This window comes from Dromaius novaehollandiae, chromosome Z (genome assembly GCF_036370855.1).
Source record: "Dromaius novaehollandiae isolate bDroNov1 chromosome Z, bDroNov1.hap1, whole genome shotgun sequence".
In the NCBI taxonomy this organism is placed as follows: domain Eukaryota; kingdom Metazoa; phylum Chordata; class Aves; order Casuariiformes; family Dromaiidae; genus Dromaius; species Dromaius novaehollandiae.
In genome coordinates, this window is record NC_088132.1 from 48355180 (window position 1) to 48380908 (window position 25729).

At 38.3% G+C, this 25729-nt stretch overlaps 1 protein-coding gene and 1 long non-coding RNA gene across 5 annotated transcripts in view; one reads left to right on the top strand and one right to left on the bottom strand.

Moving 5' to 3' along the window:
• Positions 1-14015, bottom strand: part of LOC135325057 (uncharacterized) — a 32302-nt gene extending 18287 nt beyond the window's left edge. For 3 of the 4 annotated variants that reach the window (XR_010386277.1, XR_010386276.1, XR_010386275.1), the window contains exons 1-3: positions 13944-14015; positions 11872-11945; positions 10569-10729 (exon numbers count right to left, since the gene is read on the bottom strand). This is a non-coding gene — a long non-coding RNA (uncharacterized LOC135325057). Of the gene's footprint in view, positions 1-10568; positions 10730-11871; positions 11946-13938 lie in introns of all 4 variants that reach the window. The other variant, XR_010386278.1, reaches the window with a different exon arrangement.
• Positions 1-25712, top strand: part of LOC135325056 (protein limb expression 1) — a 38426-nt gene extending 12714 nt beyond the window's left edge. Inside the window, exons 2-6 of the mRNA XM_064502495.1 lie at positions 713-876; positions 13976-14116; positions 18339-18434; positions 22785-22862; positions 23580-25712. Of these exons, the coding sequence (XP_064358565.1) occupies positions 713-876; positions 13976-14116; positions 18339-18434; positions 22785-22862; positions 23580-23864 (764 nt within the window). The 3' untranslated portion in view covers positions 23865-25712. The remainder of the gene's footprint in view (positions 1-712; positions 877-13975; positions 14117-18338; positions 18435-22784; positions 22863-23579) is intronic.
• The last annotated feature ends 17 nt before the right edge of the window (positions 25713-25729 follow it).

Genomic DNA, 25729 nt, shown 5'->3' on the forward strand with positions numbered 1-25729 from the left:
ATAACGGCAACAGCTTTGACAAAGGTAAAAACAGCATCCGTATTGTGCTATTTCTTCGGTACTCATTTCATAGGAAAATATTAGATCTAAGATATAACATGAATGGCTTTGCAAAAGTGTCTAGATGAACAAAGTAAACAATCCCTTCTGAGTCCAAACAAAATACCTACTTAGAAAACTCCACCCCAAAGTTCAAAACTTCAGAGCACCAAGGCAATAGTCATGACATCCATATTTCCATTTTCACATTAGCCTGCAACTATTGCTGCCACACTATACAACACTTTTTGCCCAGACACTGCATGAAGTTTCATATTGAAATTCAGCTGCTTCTTCTGGGTAGATAGGATTCTTTTCAGAATGGGTGAAGAGAAATTAGAATATAACATTTTCTCTTATCTGAAAGTGAGTTGCTCCTCTTCCACCTATTGAATCAGGGCTCCAACACATCGACTTAAAAAGACAGCATTATTTACCAGCAACGGACAATCAGCAGCAGCCTGTAATCCCGGAAGGTTCTCAGTCTGCTACTGTGCAATTGGAACACATTTTAACACCAACAGGGACAATTATACAAGTTTTAATGCCAATGATGACTTAATGTATCAAGCTAACTCATACGTCTGCATTTCTTGTTCAACACAGAAGACAGTAAATCAAGATCAAAGGCCTGTACTCTTTCCTCATTCATCTTTTTTTGTATCTTTGACAGTGAATGTTGTCGCAATATTGCAGGAGTTCTGGGAGAGCAAGCAGAAGCAGAAGGCCGTATTTCCGAGCGAAGGCACTGTGGTGTACGAGTCGCTGAGCTCCCTGGGCCCCCCGTTCGTGAGTTACGTCACCTTGCCAGGGGGGAGCTGTTTTGGTAACTTTCAGGTAAGCGACACCTTTGAACCTTTGCCAGGGAGGACTTTTTTTCTGAAAAGGGTTTTGCCATAAAAAATACACAGCAGCTTCCATTTTTGGAACATCACTGTTTCACACTTGAATTCTTCAGCCTCCACAGCCCCAACATTCAGCAATTTTAGAGACAAACAGCTTAACAGAAAAATAACAGGCAGTTCTAGCTATTAATTGAATATGGCATGATTTTACCAGTCTAGTCTCTGGTCTCCAGTATCTGCAACAAAGGAAAACATTTTGATCAACTCAAGCACTTTTGTCAGTGGAATTTAAAACCAAAGTGTGTATAGTCTCTTTCCTTCAGAAAACAAAAAAATCTGTTCTGAAGGAGAAATAGGTTTGAAATTTCTTTTTTTAGTCAATGTACTGATATTTTCATTGCAATAGTATGTCCCATAATATATACCATCCAACCTATGCTGATGCTGTGCTGACATATAAAGAACAGGGGGCAAAACTAACCAGAGGCAGATCAGGTTTCACCTTCAGTGAAAGAAGTGGAATTGAATTTGATGCCTCCAGCATCCAGGAGGAGGAAGGCTGTCTGGTCAAGTGCTCTACCCTCTACCTTCCTTTAAATTGGTAACAGTAGCTCTGGCTTGAATCCAACAGGCATGGACAATGTGCAACACCTACTGCTTAGGAGTTAAGCCTGCACAGGGCCTTAGAAGACCTTTTGAAGACAAATTTTGAGATCCTCAATGACTACTTTTTTTAGAATAAGGCATTTGTAGCTATGTTCCAAGCTTGTCATAGCCAAGATATTACAAGAATATATGTACTCTTAAGCTTTTTTTTTTTTAATCCATCTCTTTGTGCACAGTGCCAATACTTTCAGTATTTCCAGCATTTTAAGCAGGATAATACTGTCCCATAGGTATTTTTTATCCAAGTCTAATTAGTGCTTGCCCACGATTTACACCACTAGGACACATCTATACCATTGCAATAGTGAGAGGAAAAAGTCTAATTAACTGTAGTGATGCACAGCAAAGAAGCAGTAAGCATTGCAGCAAGTCAGAAAATTGACAGCGTACAAAGCAGATGTTAAATAATATAATAGAGCTAACTATTTGCCTTTTTTTTTTTATGATGAAGAGAGGAATTTCCAGGTGAACTCCTCCAGAATATATCTCTAAACCTAGCCCTCTTTCCTCCTTTAGACAAGAGGGGAAGGCCCCCCTCACTAAAAGCTATTTCATCTGCAAAGACAATAGCATTACTCTATTCCCAGTCTATGCACAGACGCCTAATCTTCTTCAGCTGAAAACCAGCATTAATCCATCTTCTCCGCAGGGGCCAATGCAATAGTTCTATCTCACACATGCACCTAAATTTCAACAGCTGTATGTTAGTTGTAATCTGATGTGCATATGTAATCCATTAAGGTATAGAATCTAAGGTAACTTCTGTTATTCAAAGCACTTTAACCAATTTGAACAGCATCCCCAAGTCTTTTGGACTACTATAGTTTTCGCCTTTCTGTTAAACAGGGGAGATCCAAATGACAGCTTGGAGACTGTGAATGTTGCATTATGTGCTTTCTGGAATGTTTTCTCAGAGCATGAGGGGAAGGAGCCATGTGCCATTAATACTCTTTCAACTCACAATAGGAAAGTTAAAACCTCAGCTAGGGTAGGGAACGAGCAAACTATAATGATTTATATCAGCTTTGACTGGAGCTGGGGAATTGTATTCAACTTTAGCTGCACACAGTGGCAAAAGCGTTCTACTGTATAGGTGCTTTCTTTTCTTAGCTTTAAACTTTCAAGGCAAGATTCTTGTTCAGTATAAATCAGCATTGCTTGTCCCCCTTCCTCCCCAAGAAAATATGACCTTAAAATCTTTGGATTTGCAGTAGGTTCATATTAGGCTTCTTTCCTTCATGAAGACCGACAGAGGTTCAGATTTTTCATTTGCCTGTGTTTCTGTAGGAACTTTCTCCTCATCAGGAGTTTGGGAGTGTTAGCAAGCAGTAATTTGTCTGGGTAGCCTTCCGAAGCTTCTGACAGGTTACTGAAACGGACTAAAGCAATTCCAGAAAACATGTATTGCTCTCCAATGACTTCCAATTTCCCCTGATGTGCAACTAAAGACTGAAAATAACACTTTAGCAACACATAAGAACATCATATATAGCCTAATTTCAAACTGCAATGGCGGTAAACTACTTTGAAAGAAACTAAATTAATAATGCTTGTTACTTAAAGAAATGTAAAGAAAAGATTACTTTTCAGAGCTTTTCCTTGCAGGTCTTCACAGAGTCTTCTGAACATTTTGGGTCTACTTTTCCTATTGTTTTGAGGAGCACTGTTAACAGAGTTGCTTAAAACAACCTAGAATTTCCTGAATCTGAAATGCGTTGCAAACTTGTGATGATGTCTGTCTGCCAAAGCAGGACAGTTTTGCCCAAGTGGTCCATGAAAACACGATGTGAGAAAGGAAAACAAATTTTTTTTTTACACTTTTTTCTCTTGCTAAATTCTTTTACTGCCTTGTAAGCCATCAGTTTTGTATGATATTTCATCTTATTTTGCCAACACTTGCCCCACACATGATCCTTTCTTTTTTTTTTACTTTCTTTTTTAACAATGCTTTTCAAATAATTGAATAACCTGTGCATTACAAAGTGCTGGATCAGGTATTTCTCTCATATAGCTGTATTGCTGCAGCCAGTCATGAATACAATTCAGAGCCACCTCACCGTTCCAGAAGCAGGAAGGCAGCGGAAAGTGAGCCGGCTTGGCAGCCCCCTCTCCCTGCTGAGCTGAGCCGCTACAGACCTACGCTAACAGATTGGTTCCGTTCATGCTTTAGGGAAGAAATATTAGGAATGCACAGATGAGTCTAATTGAAAATGGCTCAAAGACATGAACTGAATAGCATTAGAACAACTTAGTAATGAACCACCAATATCTTAATTTACAGATATCGAAGCTCTCAGTATCCAGACTGTTTAAAACCTGTAGGTATTACAATATCCCTAAATAATGGTGAGCAACAGAATACAGATAAACTACAAACACTCAAGTGTTCAAGTCTCAAGTCTTGCTTTAAATAATATACTCTGAATCTTTATTCTGCCTTAAGACATGCAGGTAAATATTAGATGATATACTTTATGGTACTTCACAGTCAAAAAACCTTTATGTGTTTTAAACATTTTCTCTTCCATTTTTGTTCTGGGTACTTAATACCAAGAGTCACATACCATGACTTACCAGGAAAACTGTGCAATAATTTTCGTTTATGACAAAGGGACCAATATAAGGCCCATCTGATCAACTTCTGGCTCCCCTCTTGGTGAACTCAGGCATCAAACTGCTCATGGTTTTAGCAGATGTTTTTGCTTTTAATACCAAAGGGAAATTTGATGAATACTTTAACTTTATAAATGCAGTGAAAAGTGTTGCAAGTCAAGCCTAGCTTTCATCTTTGCAAGTGAGATCATCTACAGCAATGAATTCATTTGAACAATAGGTTTGTAGCTCACTAAGGATAGAAGTGCTAAAAATTCCCTGAGCTGATCATTCAAATATCAAACTATTATTTGCTTAGGTACTCACTGGCATTTCTCTGCTACTATTAATCAGAGTGTGCTTTATAAGGAAAGGTAATATCTTTTATTAGACTAAGTAATATAGCTGGGGGCAAAAAAATGGGCCAGATTTTGAGCACTTCAGCGCTTCTTTGAGTCTGCAGGATTTCAATACACACAGGCCTGTGCAACTAAAAGCTGATCTGTTTTTCCAAGTCTAATGAAAGTCTAATTGATCAAATAAAAGGTCACTACCTTACCCAGTGAATATTCCCTCAATTACGCAACAATATTAATACTATCACTACAAATATACAAGCATCCAAGTTGCATGCAATTGGAACATGCATTAGTGAAGTAAAAAGTGGTATACTTTCAGAACAAAAGCTGGATCCAATCTGTTCTAAAATATACTATTAAAATTTCTTGTTGCATTTTATAAAAATAAAATGAATTTAAAAATCCTTATTTTTTCCAGGGTACCTTTTACAAGTTTGTATCATAGCAACTCCTTTAACTGAGATTTTGATTTTTGCCAAGTTATCTTTATCTTCTCTCACTTGCTCTGTGAGATTTTAATTATTGATTTAAATTATGTCTACAGTCACTGCACTTCTTCATGGAAAAAATGGAAAATCTGGAAATATATACCCTTCTTTTCCAGCTAGAAAGACAGCTACATTTTCAGTTACTGCTGAAACTTGCAGCAACAGGAGGAGTGTTTAAGGTTAGACAAATCTCTTACTTGCACTCCCTGTTGAAAGCTGGCCTCCCTGAGGGTGAATATTCCACCCTTACCCCATTCCTTGTGGTGTGAAGAAACCCTTCATAACTAAACACAAAGTTTATAGTTGGAAGGACTAAACAGCCCAATCAGATGCCTGGGATGGCATACCCTTCTTTAACCTAAAGATTGTTTTGGGCTTCCCAACGAGTTAAACAAAAATCTCTGTGTTAGGGTCACATTAGGGTCACATTTTTCAGCTTCACAACCAGGAGGCTAGGAAATACACCTTCTAATTTTTTTTTTTTAAGGAAGTTTGAGGTTGTATCACTGTTCCAAATACGAGCTCTTAGACACAATCTCTTATATTCATCTCTGCCTTATTTTAAACTTACCTGTCCACCTATCTCTGCCACAAATTGAAGAGTTTATATAGAAAGTAAAATAAGGTTTGGAACTTGGTTTTCTATTGCCTCCAACAATACCAAAGCATTATTTTCTCTAAGATCCCCATACCTGTAAAAGACGACGCATTCTTTCAGTAAGACCCCACAACACAGGCGGGGTGTCTTCTGGCTTTCCTGGCTCCCCCACACCTTTTCAAAGGTGAAAGCAGAGATCTGACCGCTGTAGCAGAGATCTGACCATCCCAACACCAAAGTGGACTTATTGCACAAATTACCACACACAAGAAATGATCCTCTCTCTACATTATGAACTCCTTTGAGGTAAAGGCTAGAGGCCAAGTGCTCTGCTACCTTTGCTGTTGATGTAGAAACACCCTAAAGTAGCATCAGCAAGGTGAATTGGGGTGTTCAGAAGATTATTGTGATGGAAAGTAATTAGCATAATGGAAAGTACTAGTTCTATGGATGTGTTAATTTCTTTGCTTTGAAAATATTACACATATTTCAAAGTAGAGGAAAAATCATTCTGCAGACTGATTGAAATGTTGGCAGTACATCACTGAAATGCTGCACAGTGAGTGGAAATGGTTGGTAATTGGATTTTTGAACTAGGATATCTTTCCTGTTTTGAGATGAAGACAGACATGAACTCAAAGATGGTTCAAGGTCTGAAAGAAATGGTGGAGTCCAAGTTCTAATAATGGACTTCTTACATTAATAGACTTAATTTAAATCTCAGTTAAACTACAGAACTCGAGGATTAAAACAGAGGCAGAAATATTTCAGAGAAGGCAAAGGCTTCTGAGGAAACTGCATACCTTCCAACAGTTAAGGATGTCGTTTTGGGAAGTTACCTAGGGCTACAATGAAGATGTAGATGAAAACCATATGCCACTTTAGGTGGTGATTCTCAATGGCCAATGAATTAAGGAACTCATTAAGTCACAATAAACTGGATTTATAAAATTAAATTCTTCCCAAGGGAGATATAAGTAAAGGAAGACTTTACTGTACAAACAGTACATGGTTCATGAGCTGGCCTGAATATCATTATATAATTTTGTTTTAAATAATTTATGAATTAATACTTATTTTAAAAATTCCTAACACCTTCCTTGCAAAGTTGGTGGAGGTTTTAGCTTTCATGAGGGGTCTACTTAAAGTATTGTCTGCTTCTAGTAAAGTTATTTTAAAGTTGGTTATTTCTATGAGGAGACATAAACAAAGAAAGAACAGTGATTTTTCTGTTTTTTTTCCTTTTTTTTAAACACACATTGTACTATACAATGAAACACTAACTTCTCTGGAGACTTTAGGTGATGAAACTCCCCACATAGAAACAAACTGCTTGCTTAATGTGACCTTAAGTCTGAAGGATGTCAGTTATATACTATTAGCATTCCCAAGCCATATATAACCTAATTAATAATTCTTAAAGACCATGGTAGTGAGACAGAAGAATCATATCCTTCAGCAAAGGACGGGCTATTTACTTTGATATCCAGCCTTCACTCTCACAGACACTGATTTACTCTTTTCTACAAAGCTGGGTGAAGAAAAGGAATGTTACTTCAAAATAGAATAGGAGGGTGGAACGGCAATAGAGCATTTTGAAAAAAAGCTGGGCATTGAATAAGAAGCAAGGTAATTCCATCAGACTCCAACACTCTTTGTCTCCCCCCACATCCAAGTTACAGGCTTTTCTCAGATTTACCTTCATACAGGACTGAAAAAGTAATTAAAAAAACATTCATTTCCTTCTTGCAACCTGTGTGATGTTGCTGACTTAAGGACTCTGTTCAATTCTTGTTGAGTGTTTTCCTATCAAAGGGCTAGAAATCAGCTGTTTAAAAATCAACAAGCACCCTCTCCCTCTCTCCTCAGGCTTCCCCTGGCCTTACAGGTTTGAATAATTCCATAGATGTTTCCAGATGTTATCGTGTGTGTATAAAAGAGCAAATACAGGTGTGGGGGGAACAGATAGATTGCATAAATAGTATAGTGCATGTTATCAGTATTGCCTTCAGTCAGCAAGGACCAACTAAGCTCCTCTGAAAATCTTGGAAATCAAATAAACGTTGCCCATGGTATTTAAAGCTCTATCTGAATCCTCACAACTGCAACTTAATGGATGGACTTCTCTCATATCAGCGATTTCACTGCTCATAAAAGTGTCACTTCTTCCTCAGAAGTTAAGCTAGCTAGATTCTGGGGGGAAAGTTCAACGGTGTCATCACTGCCTACCTCTGAGACCGGTCCTATGACAACGTGTCTGGCATAATGCACAGCAGCCTGAATGCACAACAAGTGCCCGTGGTGGGTCTTTCTTCCCTGATGACCTAGACTGTAAACCTGGCCAAAGCGCTTTGCCGCTCCTTCCTAAGCTCCACAGGTGTCCTCCCCTCCCAGAGAAGCCACGGCAGGGGAATGAGGGGCATTAACGCCTGCCTGGGTTCTCCTGACCATGGATTCAGGATGTAGCTCAGGCACGTGCTGTCTGGATCCCAGGGTTTAAGCAGTCAGAGTTGCTCTAAGCAGTACTGATGGAAAATATAGTTCCAGTGACGGTACTGCCCACACACATGCACTCCCGCTAGAAAGAAATGCTAAAGATGCAGAGCAGAAGCTCACTCAAGAGCTATAACAGAGGAAGTCTGCACTGATAATGCCAAACTCTATTTCACCCATACCAGAACAGTAGGCCCCTCTCTGGTCTTTCAAGCTTTGACCTCCTTCATTTGACGAAGCTTGTCTCACTGTACAAAAGAAATGTCTGATTTTCTTTGTCCCCCTTGCTTGCTTGTGATTACAGTAATCAAGATACATGGTACAGAATAGAGAGTAACTTCTGTAGACTTCCCTTTTTGGGGGAGGGTAGTCCTAGATAAAGTTTTACCTTGTTCTGCATTCCTCTTCATACATATGCGGGGTGTTAAAATGTTGGATTTATTGCTGGTCTGGTTAGTTGCCAGAAACACTGTGAGAGAGTGAACTACCAGAATTATTAATTTGTCTACTATTCACTATTTAGTTTTGCAGGTAAAAGCAAGAAGAATCTCACTAGAGCTTCTGTTGCCTCAAAATACGTACACAGCAGAACCAGACCCATTTTCTTCTTTTTAGCCTAAGAGTTCTGCAAAATGCACCTTGCCAAGCTTGCCTCTGTTATCCCAGGTTGATTTAATTACATTGTATTCTACTTGGTCAATACTGGAAAATGTCTCCGAAATGTAACAGAAGCAGAAGGCAAATGGTTGCTTACTCAGCAATATGCTGTTGCAGGCAACTTTTTACTTGTATTATCCAAGGAATGCGCTTAGTTAAAAAGTCATTCCAGTTGTGATGAAAGGCACTGATCTTTGATCTACAGATGTCCCTAAGCTTTAGCCCTTTTAGTTTTACAGATATGCTCTTTCATGTTTTACCCTGGCACTTCAAGTCAACTAAGGCTGCTAAAGCATCTGTTTGCAGGGATCCAGCAACCCCCAAATTAATTGACTGACTTTGTAAGCCATGCTGCAAATTTAGTCTGTTTTCCAAGCTTTTTTATAAGGCTGAAGAATGAAAAGAGGGTAGATTTGAAATGACTATTATCACTTTGGGAAGTGAAAGGTCTTTAATGTGTCACGAAGGTCAGCCTAACTCTCTGTTTTTAAACAAAACATATTTAACTGCAAAATGTACCTAACGCCAAGTTTGAGCAGAACTAGTACATTTGGGAAAAATGGCAATAGACTCATTAAATGTTAACTTCTGACTCTCGAAAATCCCTTCACTTCGCACCACACTATCCAGAAATGACTTATGAAATTTATTAATGTTACTCTCCACAGAAAACAGCTGCTTCTTTCCTCCTTAGCACGCTGGCATTCATCAAGGCTTTCAGTACACTCACTGTGCAACAATATACATTTGATATTTGTTATAATTTGTTGTCCAAATAACTTAACCAAAGCACAAATCAAGCCAAGGGTAGGCTCCAAACTAAAATCCCTGTGCTGCAAATGGGCAGCGGGATATGTTAGTTTTCTTAGAGTGGCTGACTCACAGCAGTGGTCAGGTAAAGAGGCCTCTGAACCCTTCTCTCATTGCTGCTATAAACAGTGCCAGGAAATACTTGTGTGGTCTTACAGTTGCTCAACTATCGGTCCCAGTGCGCAAAAGTAAAAGTGGAGAACTGCAGCAACTACTGCCCTCGATCTCAGACTTACTTATGAGAGCAGCAGGGTTGAGGGAGTCTTCCTTCACTTCAGTGTCGCTGTATGAAGGACAAGGGGACTCCTTTTACTGACTTCTCATCTAAGAGGACACTGTTGGCCAGCTGTCTCCTAAAAACTTAGGGAGTCATCAGAAAGACTACCAAAGCAGAAGTAGAAAGGACAGCTTTGAGCAGTGGAAATCTGAGGTTTCACCTAATGTTTTGGTTCAAGTTCTCTGCTCCATGCAGTTTATTCTTCAATGCCAGTGTGCCCTAGGCCCAGAATAACTTAAACTAGCTTTTAAATTCACTTTACAGGCCCCCCAACCTTCCTCTTCCCACTGATCATGCCCGTGATAATTTGATCTCCTTAGCAGGGGCCTAACAGAAGTGGGGGGACATCTAAAAGGACCCTTCTATAACCTTGATCCTTCTAAGTGATTTCAGTTCTTAGGATGACTTAATGCAACAAGCAGGTTTTATCACGTCTTTGTGATAACACAGGGACAACCAGTCTACACAGAGCTGCCGCAGGATCAGAGGAGTTCAAATCTGAACTCTAAGCCACCTGCTTACATTACATATTATACCATGCTCAGCACAAGTGCATTTTACTACACTGAGAATCTGTCCCATAGCTTAATGCTCACAACACCACGAGCATGAGAAGCAAACTTGAGATTTCAGATACCTAGCAACAACCCAAACAGAAATGTGCTATAATGAAACATTCATGCTTTTCGGAGTTTTTCACCTACTGAGAACAAAGTCAGATGTTATCTTTAAGATCAGGCCTACCTTTGCTGTTTTCTACACATCAGAAAGGCTGGGATGAACCTCCTTCTCCAAGTCTTGCTCACTGCAAGCTGTCCATCTTGGACCAGTGAATGCCACTTCCTCTCATGGACACTGAGGCCAAGGCTTTTTTCTCCCTCTCCCATCTATAAACATCTGAATTTCTAAACGACATCATGTTAAAAGTGGATATGACTACCAGTATTTACCTTTTGATACGTGTTACAGCGTGTCATCACAACAGATCCCTCACTTTTCTTGGAGGCCTGTCTGCTAGCCTAGCTAGTTGGTACAACGAGTTATTACGAGAGCCAATATAGCTTCAGCTTTGGATAATTCAAGACCTCTTTGTAATACCTGAGCCAAAGAGCCTCTGCTGAAACCTTTGCCCTCTGAGAAACTACACTATGATTCTTACCCTTTTATTCCCCAGCTCAAATGAGCTCTAATCAGTTTCATCCTTTCAGGACTGAGAAAAAGTTTAAATTAAAGGGAAAAAAAAGCGGAGGAAAGTCACATGTCATCATTTTAAATTGCAATCTCCATTTTTGGTTAAGTATTTGTATCTCCTGTTACATTTAGTAAATGTTAAGAATTCTTCTCTTCCAGATTTGTAAATCTCTTGATCTCGAAAAGGTTGCCATTTCCTTATAAATATATGCAGACACTTTGATCTGCTGCTTTGCTGGTCTTACTTAAAAATGAATAGTTTTCTTTTATCTGTCATTTTTACTAGATTTCATCTTCACAAAGATGGTTTAAATCCAAATTATTTGGATTGGTTTTTATTATAACATTTATTATTGAAAGCACATAAGTCTGAGTTCTGTTCTCAGAATTTTAGAAACAGAATCACAGACTGCCTGCAAGAGAATGTTTAAACGTAATAAAAGAAAAATACACAATGACAAAACATTTGACCTGGGCAGTTTGAAATGGATATAAAAGGGTTAGATATTCTATACATTTACTGAGATGCCAGCTTGAGAGAAGCATTATATTTATTTAGCAAAACTGAAACAAATAAAAAAACCTTAAACTCATCTTCCTTTTAAAAAGGACATTTCTTCAAATAAACTTGCTAAAAATGGCATTTTAAAAGGGCGAGCAAAGTGGTCATCTTTAAAATGACAAAGAAAATCTAACCAATTAAAAGATAAGCATTTAAAACACCCTTGTCACTGGTTTCACAGAACTACATATCCATTTTCGTTGCATTTAAAACAAGTAACTCTTTTGCTTCACAGAAACCAGTTACACATCATAATTAGAAGTCTCCCAGTAGTAACACAATGGTATTACTTACACTTCTTATTAAAGTGAAAAGAAACAATCCAGTTGAGTTAAAGTGACTGTGTCGGATACTGGATTCCTTAAGGCCTGGAGGAGAGAAAAAAGGACAATTGATAAAAGAAACTATGCGGACTGCTGTACTTGAACAAAAAAGAATAGTGTATCGTAACAAGAATAACAAATGAAAATGGATAGTTAAGAGATCTATCCATATAACATCTAAGTTTAAGTAAGACAAAGTCCTCTAGTAAGGCACAATTTCATAGCTATGAAGAAAATTACACCTAAATGTAATTGTGTACAAGTCTGTAAAAGTGTGTAAGTGTTATTCACTGTTGTTTGGCATTTAAACTGTGCTTGGGAATTTTTAAAAGACTGCTTTCATCAGCTTCTTACAAAAAGTTATTCAGCATGTCTCTGCAAAGATAGTTTTGGTTTTGATAACCATGGCAGTATTTGCTGGTCCCAAGTGCCCCTACTCTTTCACCCTCTTCATAGCTTATGAGAGGAATACAGTGATGCATCAACTTAATAGATTCATCTGCTTCAAGCTCTGTATTAAAACAACTGAAATCAAATGTCAGCTGGTTGTTTAGAAAGGCTAGGAATTTATTGCTATTATTATTACATTAAAATATAATATTTTTCTCACCCCATTCCCAATAAATTATTGTCTATAAGTGCAGATGGTGGGGTAGAGAGGCAGCAGCTGGAAGAGCAGAAAAAGGAGCATAGGAGAGTGACTTCTTTTCACTGTAACATCAGAGAATGGTCATCACTGGGACTGATGCACCAGCTCGGATACAGCAGCAACCTAAAGTAGCGCAGACAACCTGCACTCTGTTGCCTGGGGGATGTGTCTTACTGGCATGTGCAGGTCCATACTGTTTGCCAGGTTTGAGAGTGGAAAAGAATTTCACCCTGTGGTCAGATTGGCATAAATCTTTCAAGGCATTTTAAAGTCTGCCTGAAAGCCTCGGATGCAATTCATGCGCTAGGGTCATATGGATTTAATTCACGTAATCTATTCCTCGTAGTTGCTTGCTGATGCCTCAGGCATTGTCGGTGCTTTGGTCTCTACTTTTCACTGCCTGTGGTATACAATTTAGTCTTGTAAATGCTTTGATATAATTAAGATCCTTGGGCTTGATGTGCGGTACATGGGTGAGTCCTGACGACACATGTAGTGCAGCGGGGCAGGCGAGATGAGGTGGGGATGCTTTCTGGCCTTAAGACTCTGTAAGACTAGCAGCATGGCTTTTTGTCCAGGTCACCCCACAGAGATCAAGTCTAAGAATGCCCAGTGCCAATTAAATTAACAAATTCCCACGTTATTAAAATTAGAAATGCACTGTTTGCTGGTCGAAAGAGCTAAGACACTTGCACACCCTATTACAAACCCAAAGGAAACTAACACAAAGTGGAATTCTAAAAGATAAGATTAAACTAGCAAGTAGCACCCTGTAAACCATGGTAGGTCTGCTGACAAGCAGCTTGAGCAGCTATGCAGCAAAGGCAGGGTGGACAACAACGGGTGCCAGTTTTGTTTCAAGTTAAGTTGTCCTTTTCCACTAGTCAGAGCCCTTCAGATATTCCTCAAAATCCTTTACGTAGTATATTTGGTTTAAAAGAAACAAGGGACCACATGAGCAAGAAATTCAAAAGTGTCATTCTGTTTTGCAGAGCTCAAAACAGATCTGTTTTCTGAAGAAAATTAAAGAAAGAAAAACATCTAAGACATTTTCATCAAAAGACTTTTTGGAAACAATTCTCTCCAAACTTGGCTTCTGCCTGAACATGTGCTAAGCAGTGAATTAATACTTGCAGTAACTATTTAAAAATTCAATTAAAATGTCAAAGTCACAGAATTTTGACAAAGTAGATGAATTTTTAATTAAAACAATAATTTTTGTGAAACTTTGGGGTAAAGCTATTTCTCACTAAAAATATTTGGCTCTGAGAAGTCAGAATTTGTGAGGAAACTAATTAATATAATCTTTTTTGAAAAAAAACTGTATTTTGCCTTTCTCGTACTGAGAAGCAAAAAACATATCTGAGAAATGCAGTGGGAAATACAGACCTTACCTGAGACGTGAAATTTTTCTGTGCTTTTTCAGAGCTGCTTAAGCAGAGCAGAAGCAAGGCGAGATGCTGCAAAAGTGGCTTTGATCAATTCTCTCTTCAATGAATTGCCTTGTCGCAGGATCACAAAGGAATTCATCATGGAAAGTGTTCGGGAGGCTGTTTCCTCAACCAGCGTAAGTGCAAAACATCACTTAGAGAGTTTGGTATCAGTACAAGATTGCAGATTATGAATAAACTCCATTGATGGGATTATTAGAGCCTATGCAACTGTATCTTCACTGGTAGTACAATTAACTCAGAGTTTGCTGGCTTCTCTAGTATATGGGGTGATCTCAGTTTAAAAGAACTGGGGCGGGGGGGAAGTCATGTGAACATAAGTATGTGCACTTTGCAGGCAAAAACAGAGCTCTGAATTCTCTGAAATACCTTCTCAAACCCCAGTAATCTGTGTCTAAATGACTCTGAGCCAAGATAGTTATCTTCATTTACTTCAGCTGAGTTGTTTATTTGTATACTTGCAGAGTAATTTATACACATTGAAATGCGCTGGATTTACACCTGTCCAAAGAGCTAAATCTCTGTAGAACTGACATAGCTAATTTCAGGGTATTACTGAAAAACAGTGAAAGCCTCTGGGGTCACGGTACAGTGCACTGTTCCAGATCTTTAATTTATCCCTACATTTCTCTAAGGCTTCAATCCATAATAAGATACTGACTTTGGAAATGAAATTAATAGGAGAGAACCTTTATCATTAAATAACACCAGTGAGTTGGACACAACTCACAAAACTGACTCTTGCAATCCGCACTTGCTGTCCATTGCTGCAGTGTGCATGGCCCATGTGCAATGAAGATCAGTTCAGCTCAATTACTCCAAAGGTCTGAACCAACACTTTATATGAGAAAATCAAAACTCTGAAGCATCTCTGAAACTGGCGATAACTAGTTTACATGTACATTGTTGTACCATCAGAATCAGGGAAGTAAAGGAAATAGGAGGAACTTGATCCTGAGGAATATGGAGACAAATCTTACACTATGTCAGCTGAGGAGTTAGCAAAACTTCTCTATTTCCCTGGATTTGAGGTTTGGGGGAGAGGGGAGGATAATGTAGTATACACATTTTTATTTTTAAGTTTCTTACATAACATTTGGGGAAATTTTGAGAAACTTTTTAAGCTGGTGTGCAATCTTCTCAGATACAATTTGCCACTTCAGAAATGGCCACACTCCAAATGCCAATGACTCTTACAGCATGAACTACATGTAGCTTATTCAAATAAAAATGTAAAATATTAAATTCTGGTATGATTACAGCCTGCCTGTATTTCCCAAGTAGATTAGCCTTGCATAAACTGAAAATGATTATTCCATGTCTAGGTAACAAGTTAATCTTCAATAGTCTTCAATCGCAGTTGAGTGAATGGGATTGGAGTTCCTTCTCAGCCTTTAAAACTGGGTCTAAGTCTTCAGTTTTCATAAATTCTAGTTTTAAAATATATTGAACTGCCATTTCAGAGCAAGATGTATATCTGAATGCCTTATATTTCTTGGCAGTCAAATTTTTTTCTCCTTAGCTTACCATACATAAGCAAAAACTACTTGGGAAACAATTACATATTTATCATTACCCAATAGCTTTAGAGTTATGATTCTATTTATGCTAATACCCATTAATATAGCCTTGTAAAATTCTGCTTGTCCAGAGCTAGTAGATTTTCCTCCAGATGACAAGCAAAACTCAAGGTTTTAGTGTTTTTTCACCATTGTTCTAGTAAAGTTTGTGCAAACCAATTTTATGCTTAAAACTGTGGTAATTACGACAGTTCCACAAGGATGTGTTAGTCCTTAAAAGTTGCTTAGATTTGTTTTCTCTGAAGTTAATAACCAGATAAAATATTTATAGTTCTGAACAGTACTATGTGACAAATAGCATCTTATAGCGTAAGTAATCCTTATAAATGGAAGTGCTAATTCACTAAAAGGCGTATGTCACAGACTGAGGAAGGCTTAATTGAGTTCCTCATATTTGCAGAACTACTTGAAGGAGTTCTGATAAGTGTGGAATGCATTTTAGGTAGTTTAGAAATATTACTACTTCCTTGTATTTTGTGAGATGATCTGTAGTGTTCATCTTTCAAGTACAAAGCTTTGTACTCCTTCATAAGATATATTGAGAAGGAGGAAGTAGAAACAGAATAGCGTAAGGAGGTCTGGTCTATATCTGTTCTGTGGATGAAATACGGGTTTTCTTTTCCAGCACTGTGAATTTTATACATTTTAGAGGGGGGAAAAAATCCATAAAAGTTAAGAAAAATAGAGTATGATTTATTTGTGTGTGAAATTTAAAGGGAGTTTTGATTCAAGTAATTTATCATTTTTTATGGAAATTTTTGAGGTAAAAGGGTATACACATTGCAGAGTTCTGGTCGGATTTCCTCAGGGATATTTAAAAGCTAACATAAATATTTCAGCAGCAGTGTGTTAATGCTACAGCATTCAAAAGCTATAAATTTACTAGCAGAACCATATTGGGTAGAAATCTGTTCAACTTTGTGAAGTTGCCATTGAACACCTAGGGTTATGCAGAGGAATTTGTTCAAAATTGTCTTGTGTTTCTTTTCTAGGTTCCCCCCAAAATAGGGAGGGGAGGCAATGAATTTAAGTGCAGTTCAGCCCCCTGTTACACTGGCTAGTTCATGCAGTTTGGGGATTCTACTGAAAAAGCAAACACAAAGTTCTGGAGCATGTCATCACACTTCATCAAGACAGCCACAGATGCACTTTATGAAATGTACTCATTACCATAGATGTACTTTATGAGACTCAAAACCTGCACAGTCAGCATTTAGGCACTGTGGCGATAAGCCTGCAACTAGACAGAACTGATTTAACTGAAGGGGCTTTTTTGGAGATACATCTCAAATAATTATACTTAAGAGTTTAGATGGAAGAGCAACAGTATTGCAGAGGTTAGTAAAGCCTGAAGGTGGGAGATAGCCTTTCTATCATTAGAGCAGGGGGATACTGAAGATCAGCTAAAGAGCAGCAGGGCATTAACATAAAAACATTTTATACTTCTGAGCCATCAATCACTCTCAGTTGAATTCAGAAGCGCACAGTGGGGATGTTGGTCTGATTCATAAGAAAAGCTAATTACAGCTTCAAAATTCCAGTCAATCATTGTAGTCCCATTACAGTCAATTTAAGTTAGAGCTGTAAAAATAAGGGGAGATTTTTTTCTTTTTTTTTCTTTTTTGGACTGAGGAAGGTATAAACAGGTCTTGACAGATTAAAAACAGTCTTTCCCTTTCTTTCTTCCTCTGCACTCCTTCCACAATCTCATACTTTCTTCCTGTCTTTACAACTGGCAGAAACTTTTGTTAGAACTCCAGAATGATCAGATACATTGCCTCCATAATTTTTCTTTTGGAGAGAAATTGGAAATCCCAAATTGCCCCTTTTCTCCTGTAATTGTATGTCTTTTTTTTTTTTTTTTTTTTTGCGGGGGGAGGGGGGGGAATACCTCAAATCATTCTACAAGCTCTGCACTACCAAATATTTTCTGGAGGCTGACCAGAGACCTCCTCCTGCCCCATCATTTTTGAAAAATCATTGCTGGGATCATACTTTCTTTCTACTTCGCCTCCTCTTTTGCTGGAACGGGTGAAAGAAGGTCTTTTATTTCCAGTGTATGCCAGTGCTGAGATGCTTCAGAGCATATCTGAGTCATAGCAAACACCAAGTTAGAAATGCCTCTCTCAATTCACTGACTCATCTAGTGAAGTTGAGAAAGTAAGTTGAAAAATATGGCTAGATAGAAAAGAGAGCACTTAGAGCATAAGGTGAAGGGTATATCAGACAAAACAGCTACAAATATGTCAGTAGGATCCGCATGGGGGCCAGCTAAGAGACTCAAGCAAGGCTCTAGACTGCTTAGTGCTTACTGAAATGCAAAAATTAAGAGATTAAAGTATTTTTAGTTTATCCTATAACTCCTTCCCCCCTTCCCAGTAATCAACAACTCATTAGCAACTTAGCATTCTCATTTTCCATCACTCTAGGAAGACTGGCAAACATCCTAAGGCACCACCAAGTTTAAGGCTAGATGGATCAATACTTAAGGATAAAGAAACCAAAGCGTACCGGTTGTCATAGCCAATTCACAGTAATCAGATGGTACACAAAAGGTTGGTAAAATGAGTAACTGCCAAGGTAACTGTGACTGCCAGAGCAGACTCTCAAACTCTTTGCTAGGGAAAGAAAGAGAGAGAGGAGCATTAAAAATGACTCCGGTTTGCAGTACTAGAACATGTTCATAACCGTAAGAAATACTACACATCATAAACCAGCCACTTCCATTCTAATTGCATTGTCTCGTCTCTTCCCTAAGGGTAACTTAAAGGATGCTGATGACCCAAGCACTAGTATTGGAGCCTATCACTACATGCTGGAGTCAAACATTGGAAAGACAATGCTGGAATTTCAGGTATAAGAAATAAAGCTTCTGCTTTATTCACCTTTGAATGAAGTAACTTATTTTCATGATTAAAGTCTAACAGAAATTGTGGCATTTGAAGTAAGCAGTGAGGATGCTGTGATGATGCAGAATGAGAGAAGATTGGATTAAGATCATAACTGAGTGATGAAAGGCTAACTTCTCAACTCCACTATAATAATAAGTAAAATGGTAACACTGTGTAATCACAATGTTAGAAAACTGGTAACAGCTACTTTCCCTCCTGGCTACTTACACCTGCTCAAACATGCTCTCCACAGTGCTGCGCTTAAATGACCATTTGATAAAATAGATTTGCCTCTTTGATTCCAATTCATAACAAAAAATATCAAGCTAAATCTACATTACTGAAGAAAATACTGAGGATAATAACCCTAAACTGGACTGGTACATCCTAAAGAGAGTATGACTTCCTGTTCTGGTATTTCAAAGAAATTCTAAAACACAGTACCAAACATGGGTGTATGAATTGCCACACGGTGTCAAATAGAACATGTTTAAGGACGAATATTCTTCTTACAACGCAGGTCATCTCGGCAGGATGGTGACCACCTCTGGCTCTCTGTCAGGGCCTTTTAACAATTTCACTCCGATTGAAAGAAGTTTAAGTCATCCCTTCAGGCAACTGATATATTGAGGCACTAATGAAATCTCCAGACAGCTGTTTGTTTATAGCTTTCTAAATAACCAAGTCATATTTAAAACCTTCATCCATAAACAGTTTTTTCATATAGGTACCAAAATAGATCCACATATTTCTGAGTCAGTTTGCTTTTCTTCCATTTGATGAAGTGTGAATTGGAGTGATGTCATATAAATCTCAAATTGCCTGCAGTATAGCATAGGGTTTTGGTTTTTGTTAATGAATAACAGAAGTTAACTGGAAGTGGGTGTTATGTTATTGGGAGCATTCTGCTTCACCTTACTGGTGCAAGCAGCACATGGCCATACGTAAGTATCAAATGAGTGGAAAGGAGAAGCAACTTCGGTAATGTAATCTGTATATTCCTAGAGCGTGCCCATTTTGAACTGCATGTTTCCAGAGCTGGGCCTTTTGGCCGAGTTGTGAGTTGTACCTGATGCAGCGGCATATGTCTAACAGACTAAAAGAAGAGATAGGGATGATGGCATCAGTGAAGAAGTTGCCACATTTATTCAGTACCGTAAATAATTATACTGTACTGGCAATGACAAACTTTTAGCATTGCAGCCATGGCCCAGGTTTTGTCCTTTCGCTGTCTGATCTCACCTTGTTTTCTTGAGCCCAAGCTGCACTTCATCCATGGGAAGAAACCAAAATTGTTAAAATCAGGCACTGAGAAAGAACACTCTCAAAATGCAGAAACATTTAACAGAGTAAGACTCTTTAACCTGTAAGCAGAGAGATCTGTGAAAGAAAACATGTCTGCAAATCCATCCGTTAACTAAAACATCCCAATTAAAACTTAAAGATCTTTCCTCCTCGCCTTGACAAGCAAATGAAGAGGACTTAGCAGCTGGCCCAGAATGCCTGAAGTACTACCATTACAAATGAGTGAGAAGCCTTCCCAAGGGGAAAGATTGATATCTACTGAAGACCTGTTAAAAGCCAATAGTAAATGAGAACTAACATAATAGGTTTTCACACACGGGAAAATTAGAACAGGCACTGATGGAGTTTACACTACTTTCCCCAAATTACTGAGTTTTCAAGACAATTTTCATCCGTTTCAGGGTCCAGCCCATGTGCTGTTGCAGGAGCAAAAGGAAACATTGAAAATGACAAAGAGAGCAATTGCCAGGCTAAATGTTAACTAAAAAGCATAGCATTGTGATTTCCCACTTCATAATCCAAGAGGCATTGAAAGGGGAGTGCGGGAATTGTTTATACACAGCATTTTGCAATTTTCCCTGTGATAAGCTATATATTATTATCTGTCTTTTGAAATGCAAATATTAGAGCATTTAATTTAAAAATAAACACAATGGTTACTGATTTCTTTTACAAACAGTGAATGATCAAGAATCAAATGCAAAGGAATGCAGCATGAGACAACATTGCTTTTGAAGCCCGAGAAAAACCTATCACACTCCTTAGCTTGAAGCCTCCAGTCATGTAGCACATCCTTTGGGTTTCCTTCTCTTGTTACAGATGAGTCACTCCATGGTTTGGGGAGCTTTTGCTTTGGGTTTGTGTGTAGTTTTGGGCTTTTTGATGTGGAGGAAAGGAAAAAGCTAAGATGTATACAACAAGGGGTAGATAGTTAGGTCAGATCTTGGGTTAGTACATACTTCAGTCATAGCATTTCTGGTACAAAATCTTTACCTGTAGTAAAAGGAAGCTCTTATGGGGACACCTCATCCTTGTTTCATCCATCAATCTAATTATGATACTTACTATGAATAGAGTACTGCTGTATACATACCACGTGAAAGGACTGTACTATCTGTTAGAGCTAGTAAGCACATTGTGGAATCTCACATTCCAGGCAGCAGACAGAATTACTTAGTGCAAGTTCTTACTCTCTTTAGCAGGCCACTTGCTCTATGTCCTAAATTTTGCCATCTAAAATGGAGATAGAATTCATTATATTGCACATATAGTCTCCTTCACAAATTGAAAAGAGTAAGGCAGCCAAGCTGATGACAAAGTTTACTAGCTAAACGTTCATGAAAAGAATTGGAACTGAAGAATCTGATTGAACACCTAGACAAGCAAACTAGTTCTTACAATACGAATAAAGGTCTATGTTTTGTATGCAATGTAATATAGAACATTTTCTCAGATTTCTCAGAGAACCCCTCTGACCTCCGCTTTGTCAGAAGATTCCCAATTCACTCAATATTAACAAGCTAGATGCAAGAAAACAGCTGTAGGCCAACGTTTGTGGAGAAAGAACAGCAAATTGTCCTGAGATAAGAGAGACTAAGATTCAGTCTTTATTCTGCCCAGTGTGTAGCAAGGGTTTGAACTGCATCGCTGACTACAAAAATCCCTGTGGCCTACTGAATTAGTCTTTATCTTTTTCTCTCTCGCTCTCTTCAATTAAAAGAGTAAAACTTTTGGGTACTCTGACACTCAGACACCAACTCTATACCTTAATAGTTGGGCAAGCATGGATTTAACAGGGCCTGACTAAGTAGCAGTCTGGATTAGCACAGATATATGCAGCTCCAGAGGGTATATGCATCTCCCCTCTAGCTCTCTCCACTTGCCATTACCATCCATCCAAAACCTTCCACGGGACCTTGGCATCATGCAAACAGGATGATTTTAGAAACACTCCCATTTTAGAACAGGAAAAGTCTAAAGTCCAAAATGTTGCAGGATGAGAAAAACATTTCCATCCAGGCTGCACTCGGAAGTATTCCAAATGTAGTAATGTCTGGATAGACAAGGATCTAATTCAGTGCAAATACGCACAGAATCATCTAAAGGTACCTGTTGACCCATTAAAATGCAACAACCACATTTCAGTTGAAACAATTGATCATGTTGTGTTCCACAAAAGTCCTAAATACTTAGAGAGGGTAACTAGACTGCTTCAGTTGTATTTAAATAAAACCAAATACATTGATAATTGGTAACAATTTTGTTTATGGCCACTGGAGGTCTGCCCTGAAACTAACATCCTATTACAGGATTTGTCTGTTAGATAGCAGCCAGCCATATGTGGATCCATTTTTGTGTATGTGTAAAGATAGATACATAACTTAGATGATGACATTCTTTTTGTGATTCTTGCCCTATGCAATTCAAAGTTTTGAGATTATTAAAACTGATATGATAATGATTTGGAGCAAGGATTTCAGATTAATTTCAGATATCATTGCTAGTGGACCAAACTCAATTTTTTGTGCTACACATTTCTCAGTGAAGGATAGAAAGCAAGTAATTTAAAATCTGCCATACTAGCTATGTGCAGAAAAAACAAAAAAATATTCAGCCTGGTCACCAGAAGTTTGCAAGTGTTTTGGACATTAGTGTTGGATTGTCAAAAAGCTCTGAATGCCCCATCACTGGGACTACAGACAAGGTTGTGATGGTCACTTAATGGCAAATAAAGGCTTCTTTACAAATCAGTCTTAAACCTGTATTATTGAGAATATGAATATTATTCAGTACTCATGCATTTTTTATTTGCTTTGAAAGGGGAAATACTAGCTTCCAACTGGCTGTCCATATGCCTTTCATTATACTACTTAATGTGATTAGGATCAATTTTGTTTCTTTATGTCATCACCTTTAAACACCAGATCTGCTCTATTCTTTTTCTTTTAAGAGCAAAGGTGTGGTTTTTGAAGATTTCAATCAGTAACCAGCATGCTCTGATTTTTCAGGAGCTGATGATCATCTTTCAGCTTTTGCATTGGAATGGTAGCCTTAAAGCCCTACGTGAAACAAAGTGCTCCCGGCAGGTACGACACCACATCAAAAACTTGGCTGTGCGAGTGAGTGGTTAACTGCCTGGGGTTAAAATATTCAAAGAATTTTTTTGAAGTCCTGAATGAATTTGGTCTTCCTTTATTTTAATTTATACTGGATATTGGCTAAAGTTAAGTTTTGAAATAGATTTATGTTTTCTGCATTTATCTCTTGCCATCATTGCAGGAGGCCCAGACTATTACTCAGTTCTGTCTATCAAGAAACAAGCAGAAAATTAACTTGAGAAAAACTGTAACTACAGCATTTTTGTCTTCCAGTTTTGTGAAAACATTTGGAAATGTACTAGGCTGAACAACTTCAAGATATTTTTAACTTCTTAAATTAGGCTATGTACCGTATTACATTCTGCAGATAATTTATGCATTCCGAGTTGTTCAAATGGAAGAAAATCACTTTCAGCATTTAAATTACTGCTTCTCTTCAAGAGAAGTCCTCATATGCAGAAGATATGTTTAATTATAGCTTAACTTTTTAAACCTCTTATAAAGCAATTCAATATCTGATGGGCATTTTATTCCCTTTCAGTGGGCAGTATTTGAAAGACATACAAAATGTTATGGAAGGGTTGTGCTGTAATTTTTGCCCAGAGCTGAATGGTTCTGCCAACAGCTGTTTAGTAAAATACAAAACAAGGCAAAAAAAGTGTTGTTACTAACATCCACATCTTGTGTCACTTTCCTGAATAATAGGAAGTAATTTCCTACTACTCCCAGCATTCCTTAGATGAAAGGATGAGAAGTCACATGGCCTTGGACTGGATTATGAAGGAGCAAGAATCTCCGGGAATTATTTCTCAAGAGCTGCAAGTGGCGCTTAGAGAACTGGAGGAAGCCAGGAAAGCTGGGCAGGAGTTGAGGTTTTACAAAGAAAAGAAAGAAATACTGAGCTTAGCACTGAGTCAGATCTACAGTGATCAAGTTGCCTCTTCCTCACAGGATGATCAAATGAGCTTGGCCCTGCATGGCTACCACTAACCTTGAAGAAGGTGTTTGATGTTGAACAATAACACGCATACTCTTCTCTGTTGAAAAGGCCACATGCATAAATTGGTAACATTCTTTTCACTGGCTTTTTAAATTTCTGTATCTAGAAGCATTGGCATCTTTTTTTTAATTTTCATTTTGACAGACAGAAACACTACAGGTCAATGAAGTATTGATACTGTGCTATACATAAACCAGAAAGGGAAACAAACTGCAGAAACCTTTCATGGTACTTTGGAGATTGAGGTGTTGTTCTGCACAAAGACTGTCTACATTTTCCTCAACAAAGATGTAAAAGCTATGATCAGAAATCTAGAGTGTTAGCAGTAAAACACAAAAAGAATTCTGGTTTAGGCACTGGTGCCTGTTTACTCCCAAACTCCTCCGCAGTACCTACGCTTCCTCCTGGCCGTGCTAGCAGGTGCTATGGCTGAAGTTCATTTAGTCTATTTATTCAAGGGCAGGAATACCCTTCCAAGCAAAAGAGCTGCACCATACAACTAATGCCCCAGATTTCACCTGTTTCAGTCTCTGTTGAAATCAAACAAGACACCGCAAAGTTGTAAGAGCATAAATTATTAAAATTATTAGGTTGACCATGTTCTGCCTAGTACAAATAACAGATGCTGTGTGATAATAGTTTTGTTATGACTTCGGAAAATTGCCATGCTCTGATTCTGCTGCCAAGTAAGGTCTTTCACCAGGAAAGGTTTCTCTTTTTCTTCCCTTTCAGAGAATAGTGGTTCACACACACTGAAACAAATAGCTACTGAGCTTTAAGATCTTCCCTTCCCCCATGCTGTCAGCCCAGTTCTTCTGCTAGAAGTTACCACCCCAGGAGCAGAGTCAGCAGCATGTGTCTGCATGAGGCACACACACATACTTGTCAGCCTGTTATTTTAGCTGCTGATAAAGGCAAAAATGTGCTAAGATGCCAGACAATGAACGTCAACACATTTATTCCTGATTTTTCTGCTCTACAGTAGCTTCTGCAAGGAGAATGGATACCGGGCAGGGCTGTAGTTTAAATCATCTCAGTGACCCCAGTAGTAACTCCTAACATCATTTAAATATACTTTAAACATTATGTATTTCAACATAAAAGAGACATACTTCAGATGGAGGAGGAGGAGGTGGGAAAAGTTCATTTTAGTCTCTAGTACAAGTATGGACCCAGCTATGTCACTATTCCAAAATAAAAAAGACATAGGAACTGGTCAGCAAGAATGATCCCACTGCAAAACCATTCACACCACTGGTAATTGCAGCCCACTGCTGTGGGTCACAATCTCACTGCAGAGAGAAACAGCTGGCATCCTGTAAAGGTACTTGAGCTCTCTGATGAGGGATGTGTGATGCTTGGCCAGGGCTCATGCCCAGCATAGAGGGAGCCGTCACGCTTAGAGCCCACCTACAGTAAGCACAGCTGGAAAAAAAGAAAAAGAAAAAGAAAAAGAAAAAGAAAAAGAAAAAGAAAAAGAAAAAGAAAAAGAAAAAGAAAAAGAAAAAGAAAAAGAAAAAGAAAAAGAAAAAGAAAAAGAAAAAGAAAAAGGCAGAGGAAGTGCACAGTTTTGGAAACTTTTGGAGGTTTATTTCTGAAGGAGCTACTTCACTTGGCAGAGAAACAACCACTATTCTAGAGTACTAGAATAACGTGGATTGCTTTGATTTTTTTTTTTTTTTTTGTTCTTCAGATGCAGAAATAAACAGTCTTACCACAATGGACTGACTGATAATTATTTCAGCGTTCAAACTTAACTTTTCCTATTAGCTACTTCAACTCAATGGATTTATACAGGAATCAAGACTTAAAAGCACAGACAAAAGCAGAGGCCAAATCCTAGATCTCCATGCAT